Below are 20400 nucleotides of genomic sequence, written 5' to 3' on the forward strand. Positions count from 1 at the left end.
GCAACAAATGTACCATATTTCAAAACCACAGTGATTAGACATATAGATGGAGTGCTACTTGCACTATCCCTGTTTAAGTGTGTGGGTCGGGGGTGGGGGATATACTTTTCCCCATCTACATAAACTTCTTATAACCTTTCTTTGAACAGAGCTAGCTGGGGAAAGGGAGTTAGGGCCAGATCTTTAAAGGAATTTAGGATCCTGAACTTAGTCACCCGGAGAAACTTGATCTGAATTCCAAGAATTTAAAAATCATAGTTTGTACACAGGCAGCCATTTTCTGATAATGAGACCAGGAACAATCTCACAAAGAGGGATATACTGGATGTGGAGGAGTGTGGGTGTTTAAATGAGACTGAAAGCCTCCCTATGGTTTTCTTGATGATGAGAATTGTCTGAGCCCTGCCTTGTTAATTTAGGACTAACTTATCTCTGTCTCTTAGGGGATGTACAAGAGAGAGGAGGGTTTTGAGTAAGTTGGCTCACATTAATAGTCTCATTGACTGAACTCGGTTTATTCATGATAGATGGTGGTTCTCAGAATCAGCTCCTCAGGTAGTCTGATATTCATCTTCTGCTAGCTCAGTTATATTGAAACAAGAAAATTCAATTATAAGAATTCATTTTGCTGTGCACTTATTTTCATACACATTTATATCCTGTTAAATGGACTTTTGATAAAACTAAAATCAGAGAACCCTATAGATTTTTTTATATCACTTTAGTTCATATAGATTATAGAAACATGCAGTTCTAGAATGGAAACACTGTAGTGAATGCTGTAAATATACAATATTCCCAACCAAACAATCTCACCTCTGAAGAACCAACCTCAGCCCTTTTCTTGGCATCTGAAGAGAGCCCCTTTGTGGAAGCTGTAGTTCAGTATCTCCCCAGCAAAAGAGTGAGTGTGGAGTGTGTTGTGGATGTCTGGGGGCCTGATCCAAAGCTCATTGAAGTGGCTGGGAGTTCTTCCCCTGACTTCTCTGGGCTGTGGATGAAACTTGAAAAGGACTATCCTGTAAGGTGCTGAACACCACCTTCCCTCATTACAGGCAACAGGAATTCACAAGACCAGGGCCTTATGGCTTTAAATCCCAGCAACAGTAAAATGGAAATCCCATCCCTAATACTAAAATGTAGAAAAAGATTCTTCTGAGTGTACTTGGGGTTTTTTTTTTCGTTGTTTATTGTTTACACAAAAGCACATTACAATAACGGTGAAGTAATTTGAATCCAAACCTGGCAGATGTTTAAACAGAAATTTGCTGGTTTCCTGTCTTGATGATGAAGCAGCTGAAAAACGACACATCCTGTTTTGTTAAAAGGATGTTTGTGGTATACAGAGGGAGGGAGGAAGGTGGGGAAATTTGCTGTATAAACTTTTTATTCTCAAGACATCTTGTAGCTTCACAAAATAAGATGTCAATGATTCAATATTAATTCAGTAAAAAAAAATCATCATTTTCTCCCTTCACCATTTGCTTCATGTTACAGAAAGGAGCACATTCTGAAGAAAGTAGACTTGAGAAATCTCAGCTGCTATTGCCCAGATCTTGCTACACACGTTTGAAAATTATGGGTGTTTTTTTGAGGAAAACAGTGGGATAACTTTGCATTGAGGACTGGGTCATAACTTTTTAAAATATACATTATATAATTGCTGGTATAATGGTCAAGAGACTAGAAGGAACCCAACTCAAGTATGAAATCTTATGACTTGATTGAATTCTGTACCTAAGTCTAAGAACTACTAAAAATAAACTGAGCACTTTGCTCATACAGAGCTTATCCTGTAAAATACTAAGCCCTGATCTACACTACGGGTTTAGCTCAAATTTAGCAGTGTTAGGTTTGTTTAAGCCTGCACCTGTCCACACGGCCAAGCCTGTTTTGTTGATTTAAAGGGTTCTTAAAATCAATTTCTGTACTCCTCCCCAGCGAGGGATTTAGTGCTAAAATCAACCTTGCTGGGTCAAATTTGGGGTAGCATGGACGCAATTCAACAGTATTGGCCTCCAGGAGCTATCCCAGAATGCTCCATTGTAACCTCTCTGGACAGCACTCCCAACTCAGATGCACTGACCAGGTAGACAGGAAAAGCCCCAGGAACTTTTGAATTTCATTTCCTGTTTGGCCAGTGTGGCAAGCTGATCAGCACAGGCAGGGGTGGCTTTAGCTTTTTTGCCACCCCAAGCATGGCAGTCAGGCAGCCTTCAGCAACTTGTCTGCGGGAGGTCCCCGGTCCCACGGATTCGGTGTATCTGCCGCCGAATTGCCACTGAATCCGACAGACCTCCTGCAGGCAAGCCACCGAAGGCTGCTTGACTGCCACCCTCACAGGGACCGGCAGGGCTACCCCCGCGGCTTGCCGCCCCAGGCATGCGCTTGGAGCACTGGTGCCTGGAGCTGCCGCTGAGCACAGGTGACAGTGCAGAGCTCATCAGCACAGGTGACCATGGAGTCCCAGAATCACAAAATAGCTCCAGCATGGACTGAACAGGAGGTACTGAATCTGATCACTGTATGGGGAGAAGAATCTGTGCAGGCAGAACTCCGTGCTAAAAGACGAAATGCCAATATATTTGCCAAAATCTTCAAGGGCATGATGGACAGAGGCTACAACAGGGACACACAGCAGTGCTGAGTGAAAGTTAAGGAGCTGAGGCAAGCCTACCAAAAAACAAAGGATGCAAATGGTTGCTCTGGGTCACAGCCCCATACATGCCAGTTCTATGAAGAGCTGCATGCAATTCTGGGGGTGGCCCCTACCACTGCCCCACCACTGTCTGTGGACAACTGCACGGGGGGAGTCTCACGCAGCAGGGATGAGGAGATTGAAGATGAGGAGGAGGAGGTAGTTGAGGATAGCGCACAGCAGGCAAGTGGAGAATCCCTTCTTCCTGGCAGCCAGGAACTATTCATCACCCTGGAGCCAATACCCTCCCAAGGCAGACTTCTGGACCATGAAGCCAGAGAAGGAACCTTTTGTAAATATAATACAGGGCTTAAAAACAAGCATGTTTAATGATTGATTTACCACACCAAGCCAGTAGCAAGTAGTCTGGAATCATTGCAGAACAAAACCTTGCAGCAAATGGGCCTGGGCTTTGGCTGTTTGCCTTTGGCTGAAAATAAATCATCCCCGCTGTTAGCCATATAGTGGGGGGAGGCCTGTTCATGGCTGACCGGGATCTTCCCTGATACTAGCCACGCAGTGGGGTGGGGTGGGGTGGGGGGAAGGAGGGGTGAAGTGATCATCCCAGAGAATTGTGTGTGCGCAGGGGTTGGATTGTGCTGCACATTCACCCTAAAACCGTAGCTCCTCCTTTTAAATGGCCAACCCAACAGGCTTTGCTTGGTATGGAAAAGGAGGTGCTGCTGTTAGAAACCATTCCCACATGTTATGAAGGTTGAAGAAGCCAAAACCTTTTTTCTTACCATGGCTGTCTGCAAGCCAAATTCTGTTGCCCAGCTGAGCCTGTATGATGTCTCACGCCAAACTGGCAGGCACTCAATAGAAGAAGCAAAATGCCACCTTGTAGTGAAAGCACATGTGCTATGTAATGTGAATCACTTGATTCAGTGTGAAATAGTCTTCCTTTATTTTCTAAAATGTATCTTTTAAATACTACTCTCCCTTTCTTCCCCCCCTGCAGCTGCAAATGTTTCTATGCTCCCCTATCATCTCTGTCCTAGAGGCTAGCACAGATTAGAAGGTGAAAAAAAAGCACTCATGACGAGATGTTCTCAGAGCTCGTGCAGTCCTCCTGCACTGAAAGAGCTGAGCAGAATGCATGGCGGCAAACAATGGCAGAGTCCAGGAAAATGTTAAATGAACACAATAAGAGAAGGGAGTAGCATGCTAAGAGGAGGCAGGATACAATGCTGAGGCTAATGAGGGAACAAACTGACATGCTCAGGCATCTGGTGGAGCACAGACCACTGCTGCAGCTCCTGTATAACCACCTGCCAAGTTCCATATCCTCCTCACCCAGAGGCCCAAGAACGTGGGGCAAAGTGGGGGGTGGAAAGGCTACGGGCACCCAGCCACTCCACCCCAGAGGATTGCCCAAGCAACAGAAGGCTGGCATTCAATAAGTTTTGAACTGTAGTCTGGCCTTTGTCCTTTCCTCCTTCCACCCATCCCGGACTGCCTTGCAACTTTTCCCCCTATTTGTGTGATGAATTAATAAAGAATGCATATTTTTGAAACAGTAATGACTTTATTGCCTCTGAAAGTTGTGATCAAAGTGGGGAGGTTGGTTGCATTACAGGGAAGTAGAGTCAACCAAGGTGGCGGGTTTTCATCAAGGAGAAACAGAACTGTCACACCATAGCCTGGCCAGTTATGAAACTGGTTTTCAAAACTTCTCTGATGCACAGCGCGTCCTGCTGTGCTCTTCTAACCACCCTGGTGTTTGGCTGTGCGTAATCGGCCACCAGGCAATTTGCCTCAACCTCCCACCTCACCATAAACATCTCCCCCTTACTCTCTCAGATATTGTGGAGCACACAGCAAGAAGCAATAACAATGGGAATATTGGTTTCGCTGAGGTCTAACAGAGGCCTGGTCTACATTACACGTTTAAACCGAATTTAGCAGTGTTAAACCGAATTAACCCTGCACCTGTCCACACAACAAAGCCCTTTATATCAATATAAAGGGCTCTTTAAACCGATTTCTGTACTCCTCTCCGACGAGGGGAGTAGCGCCGAAATCGGTATTGCCATGTCGGATTAGGGTTAGGGTGGCCGCAATTTGATGGTATTGGCCTCTGGGTGGTATCCCACAGTGCACCATTGTGACCACTCTGGAATGCAGTCTGAACTCGGATGCACTGGCCAGGTAGACAGGAAAAGCCCTGCGAACTTTTGAATTTCATTTCCTGTTTGCCCAGAGTGGAGCTCTGATCAGCATGGGTGGCGATGCAGTCCCAAATCCAAAAAGAGTTCCAGCATGGACTGTATGGGAGATACTGGATCTGATCGCTGTATGGGGAGACAAATCTGTTCTATCAGAGCTCCGTTGCAGAAGACAAAATGACAAAGCATTTGAAAAAATCTCCAGGCTATGATAGACAGAAGCCACAGCAGGGACTCAGCACAGGGCTGCGTGAGAAGCATAACGGAAAGCCAAAGAATCAAATGGATGCTCATGGAGGAAGGGAGGGGGGACTGAGGACTCCAGCTATCCCACAGTCCCCTTAGTCTCCGAAAAGCATTTGCATTCTTGGCTGATCTCCCAATGCCTGAAGGGTCAAAAACATTTTCCTGGGTGTTTCAGGGTATATGTCATAAATTTACACCCTCCCCCCCCAAAAGAAAAGGGAAAAAAATCATTTCTCACCTCTTTTCAATGTCACCCTATGTCTACTGCATGCTGCTGGCAGACGGGGTGCTGCAGTGCTGAACACCAGCATCTCCTTTCCGGTGGCAGATGGTGCAAAATGACTGTTATCTATCGTCATCATCAGCCTATGAGTGCTCCTGGCTGGCCTCGGTGAGGTCGGCTGGGGTCACCTGGGTAAAAATGGGAATGAATCCCGGTCATTCCCGGCAGACTGTACGAAACGGTTGGTAATTGTCCTTATCATAGCAGCTGGAGGCTGAGCTCCATCAGCCCCCTCCCCTTCATGTCTTAAGAAAAGATTCTGTACTGTCTGGATTATTATAGCAGCTGGAGGCTTCCTCCCCCTCATTTTATCTCACTAAAAAGTCAGTGTTTCTTATTCCTCCATTCTTTATTACTTCATCACACAAATGTGGGGAAATTGCCTTGGTAGCCCAGGAGGGTTGGGGGAGGAGGGAAGCAACAGGTGGGGTTGTTGCTGGGGCACCCCCTAGAATAGCATGCAGCTCATCATTTCTGTGGGATATCTGGGGCTCTGACCCAGAGCAGCTGTGCTCTCTGGTTCTCTAGTACACTTGCCCCATATTCTAGGCAGGACTGACTCTATTTTTAGACAAAACATAAAGAAGGGAATGACCTGGGGAGTCATTCCCATTTTTGTCCATGCATCCCCGGCCTACCTCAGCAAGGCCAGCCAGGAGCACCCATGACTGCAGCAGATGGTACAAAAGGATTGATAACTGTCATCGCCAATTTCCAATTGCAAATGGTGCAAAATGACTGATAACCATCATCTCATTGCCAGTTTACAATGGCAGACGGTGCAATAGGGATGGTAACCATCTCTGCTACCTTACAAAGGCAAATGAATGCCACTGTGTAGCACTGCAGTATCGCCTCTGTCAGCAGCATCCAGTACACATATGGTGACAGTGACAAAAGGCAAAATGGGCTCCATGGTTGCCATGCTATGGCATCTGCCAGGGTAATCCAGGGAAAAAGGGCGCAAAATGCTTGTCTGCTGTTGCTTTCACGGAGGAAGGATTGAGTGACAACATTTACCCAGAATCACCCGTGACACTGTTTTTGCATTGGGATCTCAACCCAGAGTTCCAATGGGCAGGGGAGACTGCGGGAACTATGGGATAGCTATGGGATAGCTACCCACAGTGCAACGCTCCGGAAATCGATGCTAGCCTCGGTACATGGACGCACACTGCCGAATTAATGTGCTTAGTGTGGACGCATGCACTCAACTTTATATAATCTGTTTTAAAAAACCAGTTTCTGTAAAATTGGAATAATCCCATAGTGTAGACATACCCCGAGTCAGTAAACTGCATCAGCGAACTTTCAAGTGTCCAAATGCACATTCTACCACCATTCTGCACTTGCTCAGCCTATAGTTGAACTGTTCCTTACTACTGTCCACGGTGCCTGTGTATGGCTTCATGAGCCATAGTATTAAGGGGTAGACTGGGTTCCCAAGGATAACTATAGGCATTTCAACATCCCCAATGGTAATTTTCTGGTCTGGGAAGTAAGTTCCTTCCTGCGGCTGTTCAAACAGACCAGAGTTCCTGAAGATGCAAGTGACATGCACCTTTCGTGGCCATCCCATGTTGATGTTGGTGAAACCTCCCTTATGATCCACCAGTGCTTGCAGCACCATTGAAAAGTACCCCTTGTGGTTTATATACTGGCTGCCAAGGTGGTCCAGTCCCAAGGTAGGAATATGCATTCCGTCTGTTGCCCCACCACAGTTAGGGAATCCCATTGCAGCAAAGCCATCCACTATGACCTGCACATTTCCTAGAGTCACTACCCTTAATAGAAGCAGCTCAGTGACTGTGTTGGCTATTTGGGTCACAGCAGCCCCCATGGTAGATTTACCTGCTCCAAACTGATTCCTGACTGACCGGTAGCTGCCTGGCATTGCAAGCTTCCAGAGGGCTATCACCACTTGCTTCTCAACTGTGAGGGCTGCTCTCATTTTGGTATTCTTGCACTTCAGCACAGGGGAAAGCAAGTCACAAAGTTCCATGAAACTGCCCTTACGCATGTGAAAGTTTTGCAGCCACTGGGAATCATCCCAGACCCGCAACACTATGCGGTCCCACCAGTCTGCACTTGTTTCCCGGGCCCAGAATCAGGATTCCATGGCATGAACCTGCCCCATTACCACCATGATGTCCGAATGGCCAGAGCCCGTGCTTTGAAAAAAGTCTGTGTCTATGTCCTAGCATGATCGAGCTGTTGTCACTTCCTCACCTGCTTTTGCAGGTTCTGCACATACCGCAGGATAATGCACAAGGTGTTTACAATGCTCACTGCAGCAGTGGTGAGCTGAGTGGTCTCCATGCTTGCCGTGGTATGAGGTGAGCAGGAGAGCAGAGTTGCAGCGAAAGCAGTGGAGGATGACGGTTAGCACCACGCACATTTCCCAAGGAAGCACACACGTACCCAGGAGCCCATGACAGAAAACATGGAGAAATTCACTGTTGCGGCAATAGCAGCAGAGCAGAGTTGCAGTAGAAGTGGTGTATGATGATGGTTTGTAGACCTACTGCACTGTCTGCTGCCATCAGCACCCAGGACATAACAGCTGCCGTGTCGGTGAGCTGAGCTTGCTGCACACTTGCTGTGGTATGGCATATGCATGGAAAAAAAGGCATGAAACAATTGTCTGCTGTTGCTTTCACGGAGAGAGGGGAGACTGATGACATTTACACAATGTTTTTGCCCCCTTCAGGCATTGGGAACTTAACCCAGAATTCCAATGGGCAGTGAAAACTGTGGGATAGTTATTCACAGTGCACTGCTCTGTAAGTCGATGCTAGCCACAGTAGTGAGGACAAACTCTGCTGACTTAATGTGCTTAGTGGAGACATATGCAATCGACTGCATAAAATTCATTTCTAAAAATTGACTTCTATAACATAGACCTAGTTATTGTAGTGTAGACATACCATAAGTAATGCTGGAAGTGCTGAGGTCTCTCACCTCCCATTAGTGCCTACAGATGATGATGAGAGCACCCACTACCTTTTAGAAATAGCTCAGGATAGAGCACCTTTCATTTGGAGATTTCAAAGTGCTTTAATGAACCTTTAATGCAGGAAAAAAGAAACACCAAACATCTTCCATACTGATGCAGAGGATGGCGTGAACAATCATTGATCTCAATCAGGCATGGAATCATCTCTTCAGGAGATGATGAAAGCCTCATTTTGGAGACCTTTAAAACTAGACCAAACAGAGCACTAGAAAATACTTTGTAGGGAATAGTTCTGCATTGGCAGGAAGATGGACTGGATGCTGTAATAGGTCTTTTCCATTTCGAACCTCTCTGATTTTATGAACCTTAACTACATATTAATTAATTGTTTGGAAATATATATGTAAGTACCATACTTCTTTAAATGTCCCATGTTTATGATTTTTTGTGGACCAAATGGTTTCCTTAACATACATGCCAAGAACATGAATGGATATTAATCTATATTGGACATTCTGAACTGTGTCTGTAAGTGTCATGTACATGAATGACTCTCTAAATTATATGTGAATGAGTACCATATATAATCCATTGATATTAACAGGAGCCCCACATGTCCATCAATAATACAATAACCAGTTTCATTTGCTTATTTGTAATTATGATTAAAAGTTCTCAGTCAAAGGAAATTGATGGTGAAATGAGCTATCAGAGGACATGAGTGTGAACCAAAACCTACTCATTCTCAGGACAGGCTGGAATTCCTGGAACCTAGGATAAGGTATTCCATTTCCACTCTGCTGTCATGGACATGGCTAGAGGGAGGTATTGCATTACTGTGATCTCTAACTTCCACAATGGCTCCTTAGGGCCAATACTAGCAGGGACAACTAAATGCACTAAGGTGTAGTTGGAGCCAAACAAGCCACTAGCTGACCCCAGCATTATGGAGGCACAGAGATGGCATCCAGCCACCTTTGTCACCAAGCTCTGTCTTGCAGTGAGTGTGGTGCAGATGAATATGAGAATTGGGCCCTTTCCCATGGGAAGGAAGCCCCCCAAGATTTCCTTGTGCCCATCTCACATTTAGAATGAAGAACTTGTAAGCTATATATTTTGCTACTGTTCTTGTCTTAACTCCTCAAGCATGGCACACGTGTGCACTCAGAAGAACTATGTTAGTTATTATATGTATGGCCACTGAAACTGAATAGAAAACTCCTGTATTCTGTGTACACTACAGCTCCAGCCATGGATATGTGCTGAAAATTCCCAGTGGAGATGCAAACTGCTGTTTGTTCCTACTTAGAAAATGTCTTCCCCTCACCTTCCCTATTCAGTTTACCCCCCTCCATCCCCAGTTATTTATTGTCCCCACCCCATTCTCCCTCATTCTCTCACTCCCCAGTGTCTCTGGCACTCATTGCTTTGTGAAGTCAAATGGGCAGTGACTGTTTAATCACATGTTCTGCCTTTAGAGATGGAGACAGCACTGGCAGGCAGTCACTGGATGGCAGCTTTGTATCACCCATTAGGGAAACTCCCACTTCCCTGGCTGAGACAAATCCCTACAGGACTAGAACTGGCTGAATGGGAGTTCACACTGGCCGTGGCTTGTGGGACTGAGGCTATGCCTGTTCTGTAGGCTAGTGTGCATGGGAAGGGCACAAGGCTCACTCAGCCTGCTCTGCTGCAGCAGTAATATGAGAGTTGAGCCCCACACACCGAGCTGTGGTGGTTTTTGTGCAGGGTTGCAGGAAGCTTGTGGCACTGTGTAAAATCCCATGTGGCACAGTAATAGCGGCCGCTATCTGTCTCTTCCAGCTTGTACACCAACAAGTTAGAGATGCTTTTTGTCCCATAGGCTAAGAATTTGTTACTGGAGATGCCTGCCTCTTGCTTTAACTCCAACCCAGAGAGAGTGAGGTATAGCAGCCTCTGTGGAGCCTCTCCAACTCGGGCTCGGTACCAGTGGATGTAGGTAGAGTCTGATCCACCAAACACCTTGCAAGTGAATGTGGCAGAGCTGCCTTGAAGTGGCTGCTTTGTGACAGAGATCTGCTCCTGCTCCAGGTGAATGGCCCACAGAACAACTGGAAAGCAAAAAGAGAGAAAGCAGCCATGAGGAGACAGCACCTAGATACATTCCCTTCTTCAAAGAGCAGTAACACACACATGACCTTGCAAACTGTAAGTTCTTGAGGAAGGTACATGGGTTTAATTATCTATTGCCTTGTAGCGTGTGTAGCCATTTTGTAAATGTGAGGGCAAAATGGTTAAAGCCTCTATCTCTAGTGTGAGTGAACAATCAATTTCTGTTTACACCTGGTCAAAGATGGTGTGAATGGTTATGCAAGATACAAGGCAGTGAAGAATCAGACCCTTTATCTGTGAGGAATCATGCAGCATTACAGATCCTGATTTCTCCATTTCAGTACTCTAGTTTTATTTCAGTGCAATGCCATTGGCTTCATTGGGATTGCACCAACATCAAGTGTTACACTGGACTCGAGATTCAGGCACATGTATTTTTTGTTAACAATAAATACCGAATAAAATCACTAACTACAGTTAATGTGTCCAGTAAACTTACCAGGGAAGAAACAAGCAAGGAGAGCTTCCAGACATCCCACCATGTCTCCTTAATTTGCTGCACCTTTTCAGGAAGGAAAGTTATTAAGTTAATGATGCTCAATTTCATCAAAAGAAAAGTACTGTTACCCAGTCCTGACTGAAGAAACCAAGAAATGAGAATATTGCTGCTGTTCTTACTGTACTGGCTGGTTTCCTGTTGGGTTGCGGGTTGGGGGGTAGAGGAGAAGTGTGTGTGAGAGAGAGCACCACTAACCATTATAGTTTCTTAGGTCCAGGGTCTAATTCAGTGTTTAGGATGATTTCAGTGGAAATTAGGAGACTAAATACTTGTGAGAATTTCGGTCTTAGTGCATTCTCCTTCAACAGAAGGATGGATCCATGTAGCAAATTGTAGTGCACTCTCTCACCATTAATGCCTTGTTTTAAGGCACTAAACTAGGACTCAGGAGGTCTGAACTCAATTCACAGCAATGCCACCACCACTATTGTTACACCCCAATGGCCCCCTCCCTGACCAGGGCCGGCACCAGGCACCAGCAAATGAAGCAGGTGCTTGGGGCGGCCAATAGAAAGGGGCGGCATGTCTGGGTCTTCAATGGTGGGTCCCTCAGTCCCTCTCAGAGAAAAGGACAGGCTGCCGAATTGCTACCGAAGAATTAAGCCACTAATCGCAGCTTTATTTATTTATTTACCTCATTCGCTGCTTGGGGTGGCAAAAAAGCTAGAGCCAGCCCTGTCCCTGACCACAGGCAAGTTACCAAGACCATGATTTTCAGAGGGGCAGAGTGCCACTGCTTCTGTCGAGTTCTGCTGGAGGGAGAGGTGCGCAGCTCTTCTTGATAATCTGGCCCATAATCTCCTGTCCTCAATCTGTAAAATGAGAACTATCATTTCTTTTTATGTCTTGTCTAGTTAGATATAACCTCTTAGAGGCAGGGACCATCTCTCAGTGTGGTCTAGAGCATCTAGCACAGTGGGACCCCTCTCAGTTGGGGCCTAAAGACCCTAAGTCCATGCAAATAATCATTTTACTACTATAGTGGAAACCAAAGTTCCTAATCAGGATTAGGGTCCCACTGTCCTAGGTGGGGTTCAGATGTGCAAAAAGGCCTGACTCCTACCCCAAACAATTTACCATCTAATACGAAAGTTATGTCCCTCTCCCTCCATCCTTCATATGGAATCAGATAAGCATGATTACATCATTTGTAAAACTTTCTTAGAGCAGGGAGTATTTTTATCACATGATTAGACAGTTCCTAACAAGAAGAGGTCTCAATCAGCTTGGGTGCTACCTGAATAGAAATAACATTACTATATTTGTATTTTAAAAATGTAACTAGATAAAAAATTTCCTGTTGCAAATAAAAGAAACAACTGCAAGCACTAGGGTGTTCAACAGATAAATATGCAAAGAAAGAGAAGCAAATAAAGCTTACTAGAAACTGTCAGATTCAAAAAGCAGAACCAACTTTAATGTCCTCTTAGTGCTGTCAGAGTCCCTATTACTGTGTTCAGTGCTCAGATACCCTGGTGATGGACATTTTAGGAATGCCTTACTCAGACAGTTTGCTGCTTACATAGATATAGATCAAAAATAGCTACAGTATAGAGTAAGATCAGTGAATTACCAATGTAACATAAAATGGATGTGCAGCCAACCTGCTTATTAGGGATTTGATAACTAGCAAGGAAGCTCCCTATGTCTTCCTGGAAATGTCAATGCCCTTCTCTTGTTTGGTTTGAAGAGCTGGAAAGGTGTCAGGAATTGTACTGCTTCTCTTGCATTATACACACTCAGAGAAGCCCTCAATGGATTAATGTGCAGTAAAGTTAGTTCTGTTATGTTTCGTTGTCTACCCTCGACCGCTGCTGCCATGGCCACAGAATTCCTGCATCCTGTGTCTACTAGTGCAGAGGTTCTCAACCTTTTTTTTTCCTTTCTTCCCCCTGAGCGCACCCCACCACCCTCCATGCAAAAAAACCTCCACGGCCCTCTTGTGCCTCAACAACTAGGTTTCTGCATATAAAAGCCAGACTCTGCATTAGGGTATAGCAAGCAGTGCAATTGCCTGGGGCTCCATACCACAGGGTCCCACAGGAAGCTGTTTCTCAGGCTTTGGCTTCAGTCCCAGGTGGAAGGGGTCAGAGCCCCGGGCTTCAGCCCCATGTGGTGGAACTTCAGCTTTCTGTCCTGGGCCCCAGCGAGTATAACATTGGCCCTGCTTGGCTGACCCCCAGAAACCTGCTTGCGGCCTCCCAGGGATCCCCAGACCACTGGTTGAGAACAACGGTACTAGTGCACCCACCACTGCTGAGTGTGAAACTGGGGCAAAACTGGTTCTAAGGCCTTGTCTGTGTTAATGTAATGCCATGTCACTGAGTGGGTTATTGGAAGCAGGGATTGAAAGCATGAGCGCAAAGAGCCAGCAGTGTTAGCCAAGGCTGCAACAGCCCAACTATTGGAAACAGGAGATAAGAGCATCACACTGAGGGGGTTCAATCAGCACCTTTCTGTACCTTGAAATGTTACAGGTCCAGGTATGGTGACAGCAATAGGAGAGCTAGAGCACAGTGGATGCAGGTGTTTTTACACTCCGTGATTTAGACCTGGTTTGAATAGGGTTAAACAGTGTGGCAGCAAAAACTCCTGCACCCTGGTTAGTGCTTCAGTCATTGCTAAAAATTCTCAGTGGAAATGAATTAAGTGACTTGCTCATGTGAGCAAACTAGAAATTCTCTTCCCTCATCTTCTCCGTTCACCTACCCCAAATCCTCTTCAGTCTTTTATCCTCCCCACCCTGTTGTCCTTACTCTCTCTCCTCCACCCACAATCATTCTCAAGTCACCTATGAAATAGTCACACCAGAAGACAATTGTTTGTTCTGCCTTAAGAGATGGAGCTGGTATTGCTAGGAAGATGCTGGGGAAGTGGGCTCAGTACCACTCACTAGGAAAGCTCCTCCTCCCACTTCCTGGGATGAAGGGGTATCAGCATGGGTGGGTGGAGCTGGAGCAGGAGTCAATCTGCTGTATTGGCTATGGTATGTGTTTGAGAGGCTGTCTGCCCTATAGATAAGGTTGCCAGGCATTTGGTTTTCAACTGGAACACTCAGTCAAAAAGGGACCCAGGCGGCTCCTGTCAGCAATGCTGACCAGGCCGTTCAAAGTCCAGTCGGTGGCACAGCAGGGCTAAGGCAGGCTCCCTGCTTGCCCTGGCCTCACAAAGCTCCTGGCAGCAGCCAGCATCTCCCTATGGCACCTACTCACAGGGATGGCCATGGGGGTTTTGTGCGCTGCCTCCACCCTGAGCTCCGGCTCCGCAGCTCCCATTGGCCAGGAGTCCCCTTTGGCTAGGAGCTAGACATGTTGGCCTCATCTGAGTGCCATGCTGAGCCAAGGTAGGCAGGGAGCTTGCTTTAGCCCACTGTACCCCTGCCCCAGGCCTGAACCCCCTCCTACACCTCAAACTCCTCATCTCTGGCCCCACCCCAGAGCCTGCACCCCCAGCCAGATGAAAGTGAATGAGGGTGGGGGACAGCAAATCATGAAAGGAGAGGGGATGGAGTGAGCAGGGGGGTGGGGCTTCAGAAGGGATGGGAAATTGGTGTTTGGTTTCATGTGATTAGAAAGTTGGTGTTAGGGCTGCCAAACTATAGAGTGGGCTGCAGATGGGGCTCACTCAGCTCTGCTGCAGCAGTAATGTGAGAGCTGAGCCCAGCCTCCCCAGGCTGTGCTGTGTGTGGTTTTGTTGTTGTTGAGGGTTTTTTTGTGCAGGGCTGCAGGAAGTTTGTGGCACTGTGTATAATCCCATGCGGCACAGTAATAGTGGCCGCTGTCTGCCTTTTCCAGCTTGTGCAACAATAGTTTGCAGATGCTACGGCCTTGAAAATAGGCGGTGACTTTTTCACTGGAGAAGCCGGCGTCCCAGCTTTGAGGCTTGGAGTAAGAAAGGTAGAGCAGCCTTTGTGGTGCCCCTCCAGTTGGGGCTCGGTACCAGTAGATATAGGTAGAGCCCGACCCGCCAGACACCTTGCAGGTGAATTCAGCACTGCTGCTCACACGCGGCTCCTTTGTGATGGAGATTGGTACCTGCTCCAGGTGAATGGCCCACAGCACAGCTGGAAGGCAAAAGGAGAATAAGGAGAATGAGGAAATGGCTACTAGAAATAATCCATCTACACGGAGGAGTAATGTTGCTCTATGCAGAGTCCATGCTGCTTAGACTGAAGGGACACTGGGGTTGCTTCTCCACTGCCTTTCACCTTGCGTGTTCATTTAGAAGTGAGCATAGTGAGGGAGACGTGTGTAATTTCAGCCACGGGTGTGAGTGAGAGGACAATTCTGATCTCAGGGTTTGTTCCCCCCCTTGCATAGTTGTCAGTTACTTCGGAAGGGGCAGGACAGTGGAGAATTGGGTCCATTGTCTGTGGATTATCTGCAAAGCTCCATGCATACTCAGGGGTACTGAGTCTCCAGTCTTACTCCATTACTTTCACAAGGGTTGCCCTGGAATAAAACTGTTGTAACTCTGGGGATCCAAGCCCACAATGCTGCATAAATAACCACAAATAATAAACAGAACTGAGTTCAACAAACTTACGTGGCAAGAGGCAAGCGACGAGAAATTCCAGAAACCCCACCATGTCTCTTGGAATTGCTCTGGCTCCTGAGGAGAAATAAAAACACAAGAAGTCAATGCTGCTCAGTCTTGAGTGACAAATACTCAAATGCTGAAAGAAAAAGGTGGGAGCAGGCTGCACAGTCCTGAACAGAAGAGATGAAGTGCTGCTGTTCTCACCATATCAAAGAGCTTCCAATGTATTTAAGAGTGTGAGAGGGGAGACGTGTCAGCCCAGTGTGTGAGCCACTAACCAGAAGCAAACTCCTCACTGCATTCTCTTCACCCTGCACTAGAGAACTATCAAAAAAACCAAACAACAACAACAACAAAAAAGCACAGGAGTACTTGTGGCACCTTAGAGACTAACAAATTTATTTGAGCATACGCTTTTGTGGGCTACAGCTCACTTCATCAGATGCATAGAATGGAACATACAGTGAGGAGATTGTATATGTGTGTGTATATATATATACACATAGAATCAAACATATAGTGAGGAAATGTATATACATACAGAGAACATGAAAAGGTGGGAGTTGGGCATATTCTTTGTATGTATATATATCTCCTCACTATATGTTCCATTCTATGCATCTGATGAAGTGGGCTGTAGCCCACTAAAGCTTATGCTCAAATAAATTTGTTAGTTTCTAAGGTGCCACAAGTACTCCTGTTCTTTTTGCAGATACAGACTAACACTGCTGCTACTCTGAAACCTAGAGAACTACACAGTCATACGTCTTGATTAGTTGAAGCGTACAGACTTGAAATAGTTAATGTTAAAATAATTCTTAGTAAAACTAGGGAAGGGCCAAACCATGTCTGACTCTCAAAAACTCCACACCAGAACCCTTCATTGCAAAAAGGCAGGAGGTTCAGGCATTGGAAATAAAACACGAACTCATCCCTTCTTGGGAAGATCACTGCCTGCTCACAGGCGTCTCTTTTTCTTTTCTTTCTTTCTTTTTTTTTAAATGAAATGTAAGACAAAGGTCGTGTTAACTTCCTGTCATTAAAGATCCCATGGAACCTTTTATAAGAATAGGAGCCTATGCCCCATGCTGAAAGTATTTCTGTGCCTAACTCCAATTAATTTCAGTTCATGTTAGACACCCATAAATCTGGAAGATGTGGGCCCTAGCATCCTTGTCAAATTCCTATTTGAGTACTTCCATTCTGTTCACCTAAACTTCCCCCTGGAGTTTCAGTTGCATATGGTTTAATCCTCACTACCTCTCCAAGCTGTTGTGTAGGCTCGTTAGATTTCACCCCTGAGACAGCTGCATTACAATATAGCTAGGCTTGGAAGGATTAGATTTTTATTGTATGTTGGTAGCTATTAATTGCAGAATAGTTAAGGGCAGAGAGTATGGTTTGATTTCTGGTGTATGTTTTAATATGCATATATGTTTCCCAAGGTGGTTTGCTATAATGTATGATACGGTGCTCTGAGTAATCTACTTTATATTTGCCTGCGGGTCTCAATAGTCAATTACTGTACATGCAACACTGGTTTGCTTCTATCATTTCACTTAATTTGCTCTGTGTATCTGCATAGATGACCCCTTCCTGTACGATAATAAACATTGCACACAGTTCCTGCTTGAAGACTGAACAAAGTAACAGCTCAGGTTAGCTAAATATAAATTCAAGCTTCTGGTACCCCCTCATGGTGATAAACGAGTAAAACTCTTAGGTATCAATTTGAATAGGCTAGTACAGAAATCTGAAGAATGGCAATTTTCTGTGACGTTACATTGTATCAATCACTCTTTCTTCAGTGATTTAAAAAAACAACTCATAGATTATGGTATTTTTAGTGCATAGTTCATGCCAGGAAAGTACATGAAGAACGAAGTTTGTAATTCCAGCTTTGGAAAATGCTGTACCAGGATAGGGGAGATCCCATTGTGAAATATGCACAGACCATTATAGACCAAATGCTGATTGCCTTTACAGAAGTGTGAGACCACTGCTGGCTCTGGCATTGCCTGTATGTAACTAGTGTCAGAATTTGGCATAATTCTAATAAGCTGGTGATTCTACTATACATCCAACAGTGATATTCCTGTAGCTGACATTATTCTTGAGGCCAGATTCTGCCCTTTATTACACCACACATTCAAGAAAGAGATGTAATATTAAACAGAATTTGGCCCACTGTTCCATTGCCCCCAGGGGTCTTCCAATTGCTGGGGATTGCGGGGCCCAGGGTGCCCCTGCCATGACTACTTTCTCCCAGGAGCTTCAGGCAAAGTGGGGAGGAGGTGGTGGTGGCAGCCCAGACCTGCCATGCTGGTGCTTTGCTACCCAAGGGTAGTTCTTACACAAGGGGAATCCTCAGAGCCAGCTATGGCACCAGAATGGTGTGAAATGATGCAGTGGGTCCTCTTATGTGTGGAATTGCTGATCCTCAGCTTTTGTAGTTAATACTCCTGTGAGCTGTGAAGCCAAGGCAAGGCTGTCGCCTTATTCAGGAATCACAGCTCTGCTTTGAAGGAACAGCAAGTCTTCAGCATTATTACTATTTTTCAGGCAAACTCAATGTATTTCTGGCTGGGGGAGCAGAGCGGGTGCCACAGCTCTAACTACCTCACCAGCCCTCAGAGCCTCACTCCTCTGTGACAGAATTATTCATTTCCACCTGGGCAATACGGCTCTCTCCAACCTCTGAAGGTTCCACTGTCCATAGTCTCCAAACCCCTCTGTAGTTCTCTGCATCACTAGTTCTTGGTGTTTGTGGATGGACTGAAACTGTGTGTACTTCTACCTGTTAACCCTTTCATTGGTGCTATTAGAGCTGCTTGGGAACTTTGTTTCACCGGGATTTCTCATGCTGAGAATCCAAACATACAGTATTTCCTTCCGTAATGACTTGAGCTTCGAAGAATTTGCATTCATAGGAACTGCATCCCCTTTAATCACAGAAAACTTTCCATATAGTGCAGGGGTGGCCAACCTGTGGTTTTGGATCCACATGCGGCTTTTCAGAAGTTAATATGAGGATCTTTGTACAGGCACCAACTCCAGGGCTGGAGCTACAGGTGCCAACTTTCCAATGTGCTGGGGGGCACTTGCTGCTCAACCCCTGTCTCTGCCACAAGCCCTGCCCCCCTCAACCCCGTCTTATCCCCTCCTCTGATCTTGCCATGCACTTGATCCTCTCCCCCCTCTCCCTGAACCTCCTGCATGCAATGGAATAGCTGATCAGGAGGTGTGGGGAGGGAGGGGGAGGCACTGATCTGCAGGACTGCTAGTGGAGTGGAGGTGTTGGGAGCAGGTAGGAGGGAGCTGATGGGAGGCTGCTGACATATTACTGTGGCTCTTTGGCAATGGACATTGGTAAATTCTGGTTCCTTCTCAGGCTCAAGTTATCCATCTCTGATATTGTGTGTGTGTGTTTCTCACTCATTCTTCCCTTTCAGTGATTTAAACTGTTGGCTTCTTGCCAAACTAAGGAGAGACAGGCTTATTTGAATGCCACTGACTTTCAGGTGCACACAACAAGAATCCACGGTGTGTCTGAATCATGTCTGGACATGGGTAATTATTTTAAGATCTGTACGTTTGGGCTGACAGAGTCCAAATACCCAGAAGACCTTTACTTTGTTCTTTTGAATCTGGGTTGAGAATTTGTTACAGTCTACAATTCCTGTCCCTGCTTCTTTGTTTCAAATGAAGTTTGATTTTTAAATTCATTGTTCCATGTAACTAAAGCAAAACTTTATATGTTGCAAGAACACAGACTAAGGAGTGTTCATTTTGCATAATACACTGCTCCTTGCTTATTTGCATCAAGTCCACTCCAATCACTTTGACTTCCATAAGCAGCTAAACTGGTTGCCCATGTGACCAGCAGAGTGCATAGCAGAGCTTGCACAGCGAATGGTGCTGGTTATAATCTTGTTAATGCCTGACTGACAAACATAACTTTAGTTGTATTCAGCTCTCATAATCACATGGGTCTATTGGGTTTTTTTCTATTCCATACAACAATGTGGCTTTATTAAGCAACAATTTATTGTCATCCTTGGTTGATTGGATTATCCAGCAATACCTTGCTTAAAGCAATCAAAATCGATACTGGTGTGTTTTAAATACAAATGATATGGTTCTTGAGCTTTTGATGAATTTAACCAGTGAAAAGCCAAACCCTTCCCCAAGTGTATGGTGTAAATAGCTGCATTGTGCGCTGTGGCCGTGTGAGGGTCAAGAAATCCTCTTCTTACTCAAACACTGGGGAAGCACTACAGCTGTGGGGGAGGAGTGGAACTGCTCCTGTGACTTCCCGATTTCTGGTGTGTGGGTGGTTTTTGGGGTGTGGTGTGTGAAAGTCAGAGAGGTTGGGAGTTTTAAATGTGGGAAAGGGAAGTTAAGAGTTTTGCAATTAGTTCTAAACACAGTAAGACCTCTAGTCATTCTTCAGTCTTGCAGTAGTGAGTCCTGAAGTCTAGGTCCAGCTTCTGTGAAATGTCTTTGTCTCTCATACAAGTCTCCTCTTGTTCTGGTGGAATGTAGCTATCATGACAGGTCACTTTTGCAGAAAGCAAGGCAAGTTCTGAAGTAGGCAGAGCAAATCCAATTCAGCACTTTGAATATCAGGCCAGAGACTTTAAACAACTCTTGGTGACATCCTGCTGTGACCCAGGAACCTCTTGGTGCCATCTGGCAGAGGGCACAGATGGTTATAGGAATCCTCTGGGTGTGATGTCTACATAATAGAGCACAAAAGGGTGGCATGTGAGGGCTGTACGGTAGAGGGGTGAAGTGAGAGACACGGAGACCAGTTTGATCCAAGAGGAAAGGCACTGACAGATGGCTCGTGGTGAA

General features: G+C 45.7%; 2 gene segments (V, D, J or C); both read right to left on the minus strand.

Annotated features, from left to right (window-relative positions):
• Positions 1–9758: 9758 nt before the first annotated feature.
• LOC115645992 lies at positions 9759–11070 on the minus strand. The segment is given in 2 exon segments: positions 9759–10444; positions 10945–11070. Coding segments are annotated over 2 exon segments (459 nt in total).
• A 2172-nt stretch (positions 11071–13242) lies between these two features.
• On the minus strand, positions 13243–15700 carry LOC115644974. The segment is given in 3 exon segments: positions 13243–13405; positions 14746–15067; positions 15550–15700. Coding segments are annotated over 3 exon segments (528 nt in total).
• Between the last annotated feature and the right edge of the window lie 4700 nt (positions 15701–20400).

Source organism: Gopherus evgoodei, chromosome 2 (assembly GCF_007399415.2).
Source record: "Gopherus evgoodei ecotype Sinaloan lineage chromosome 2, rGopEvg1_v1.p, whole genome shotgun sequence".
Lineage (NCBI taxonomy): Eukaryota > Metazoa > Chordata > Testudines > Testudinidae > Gopherus > Gopherus evgoodei.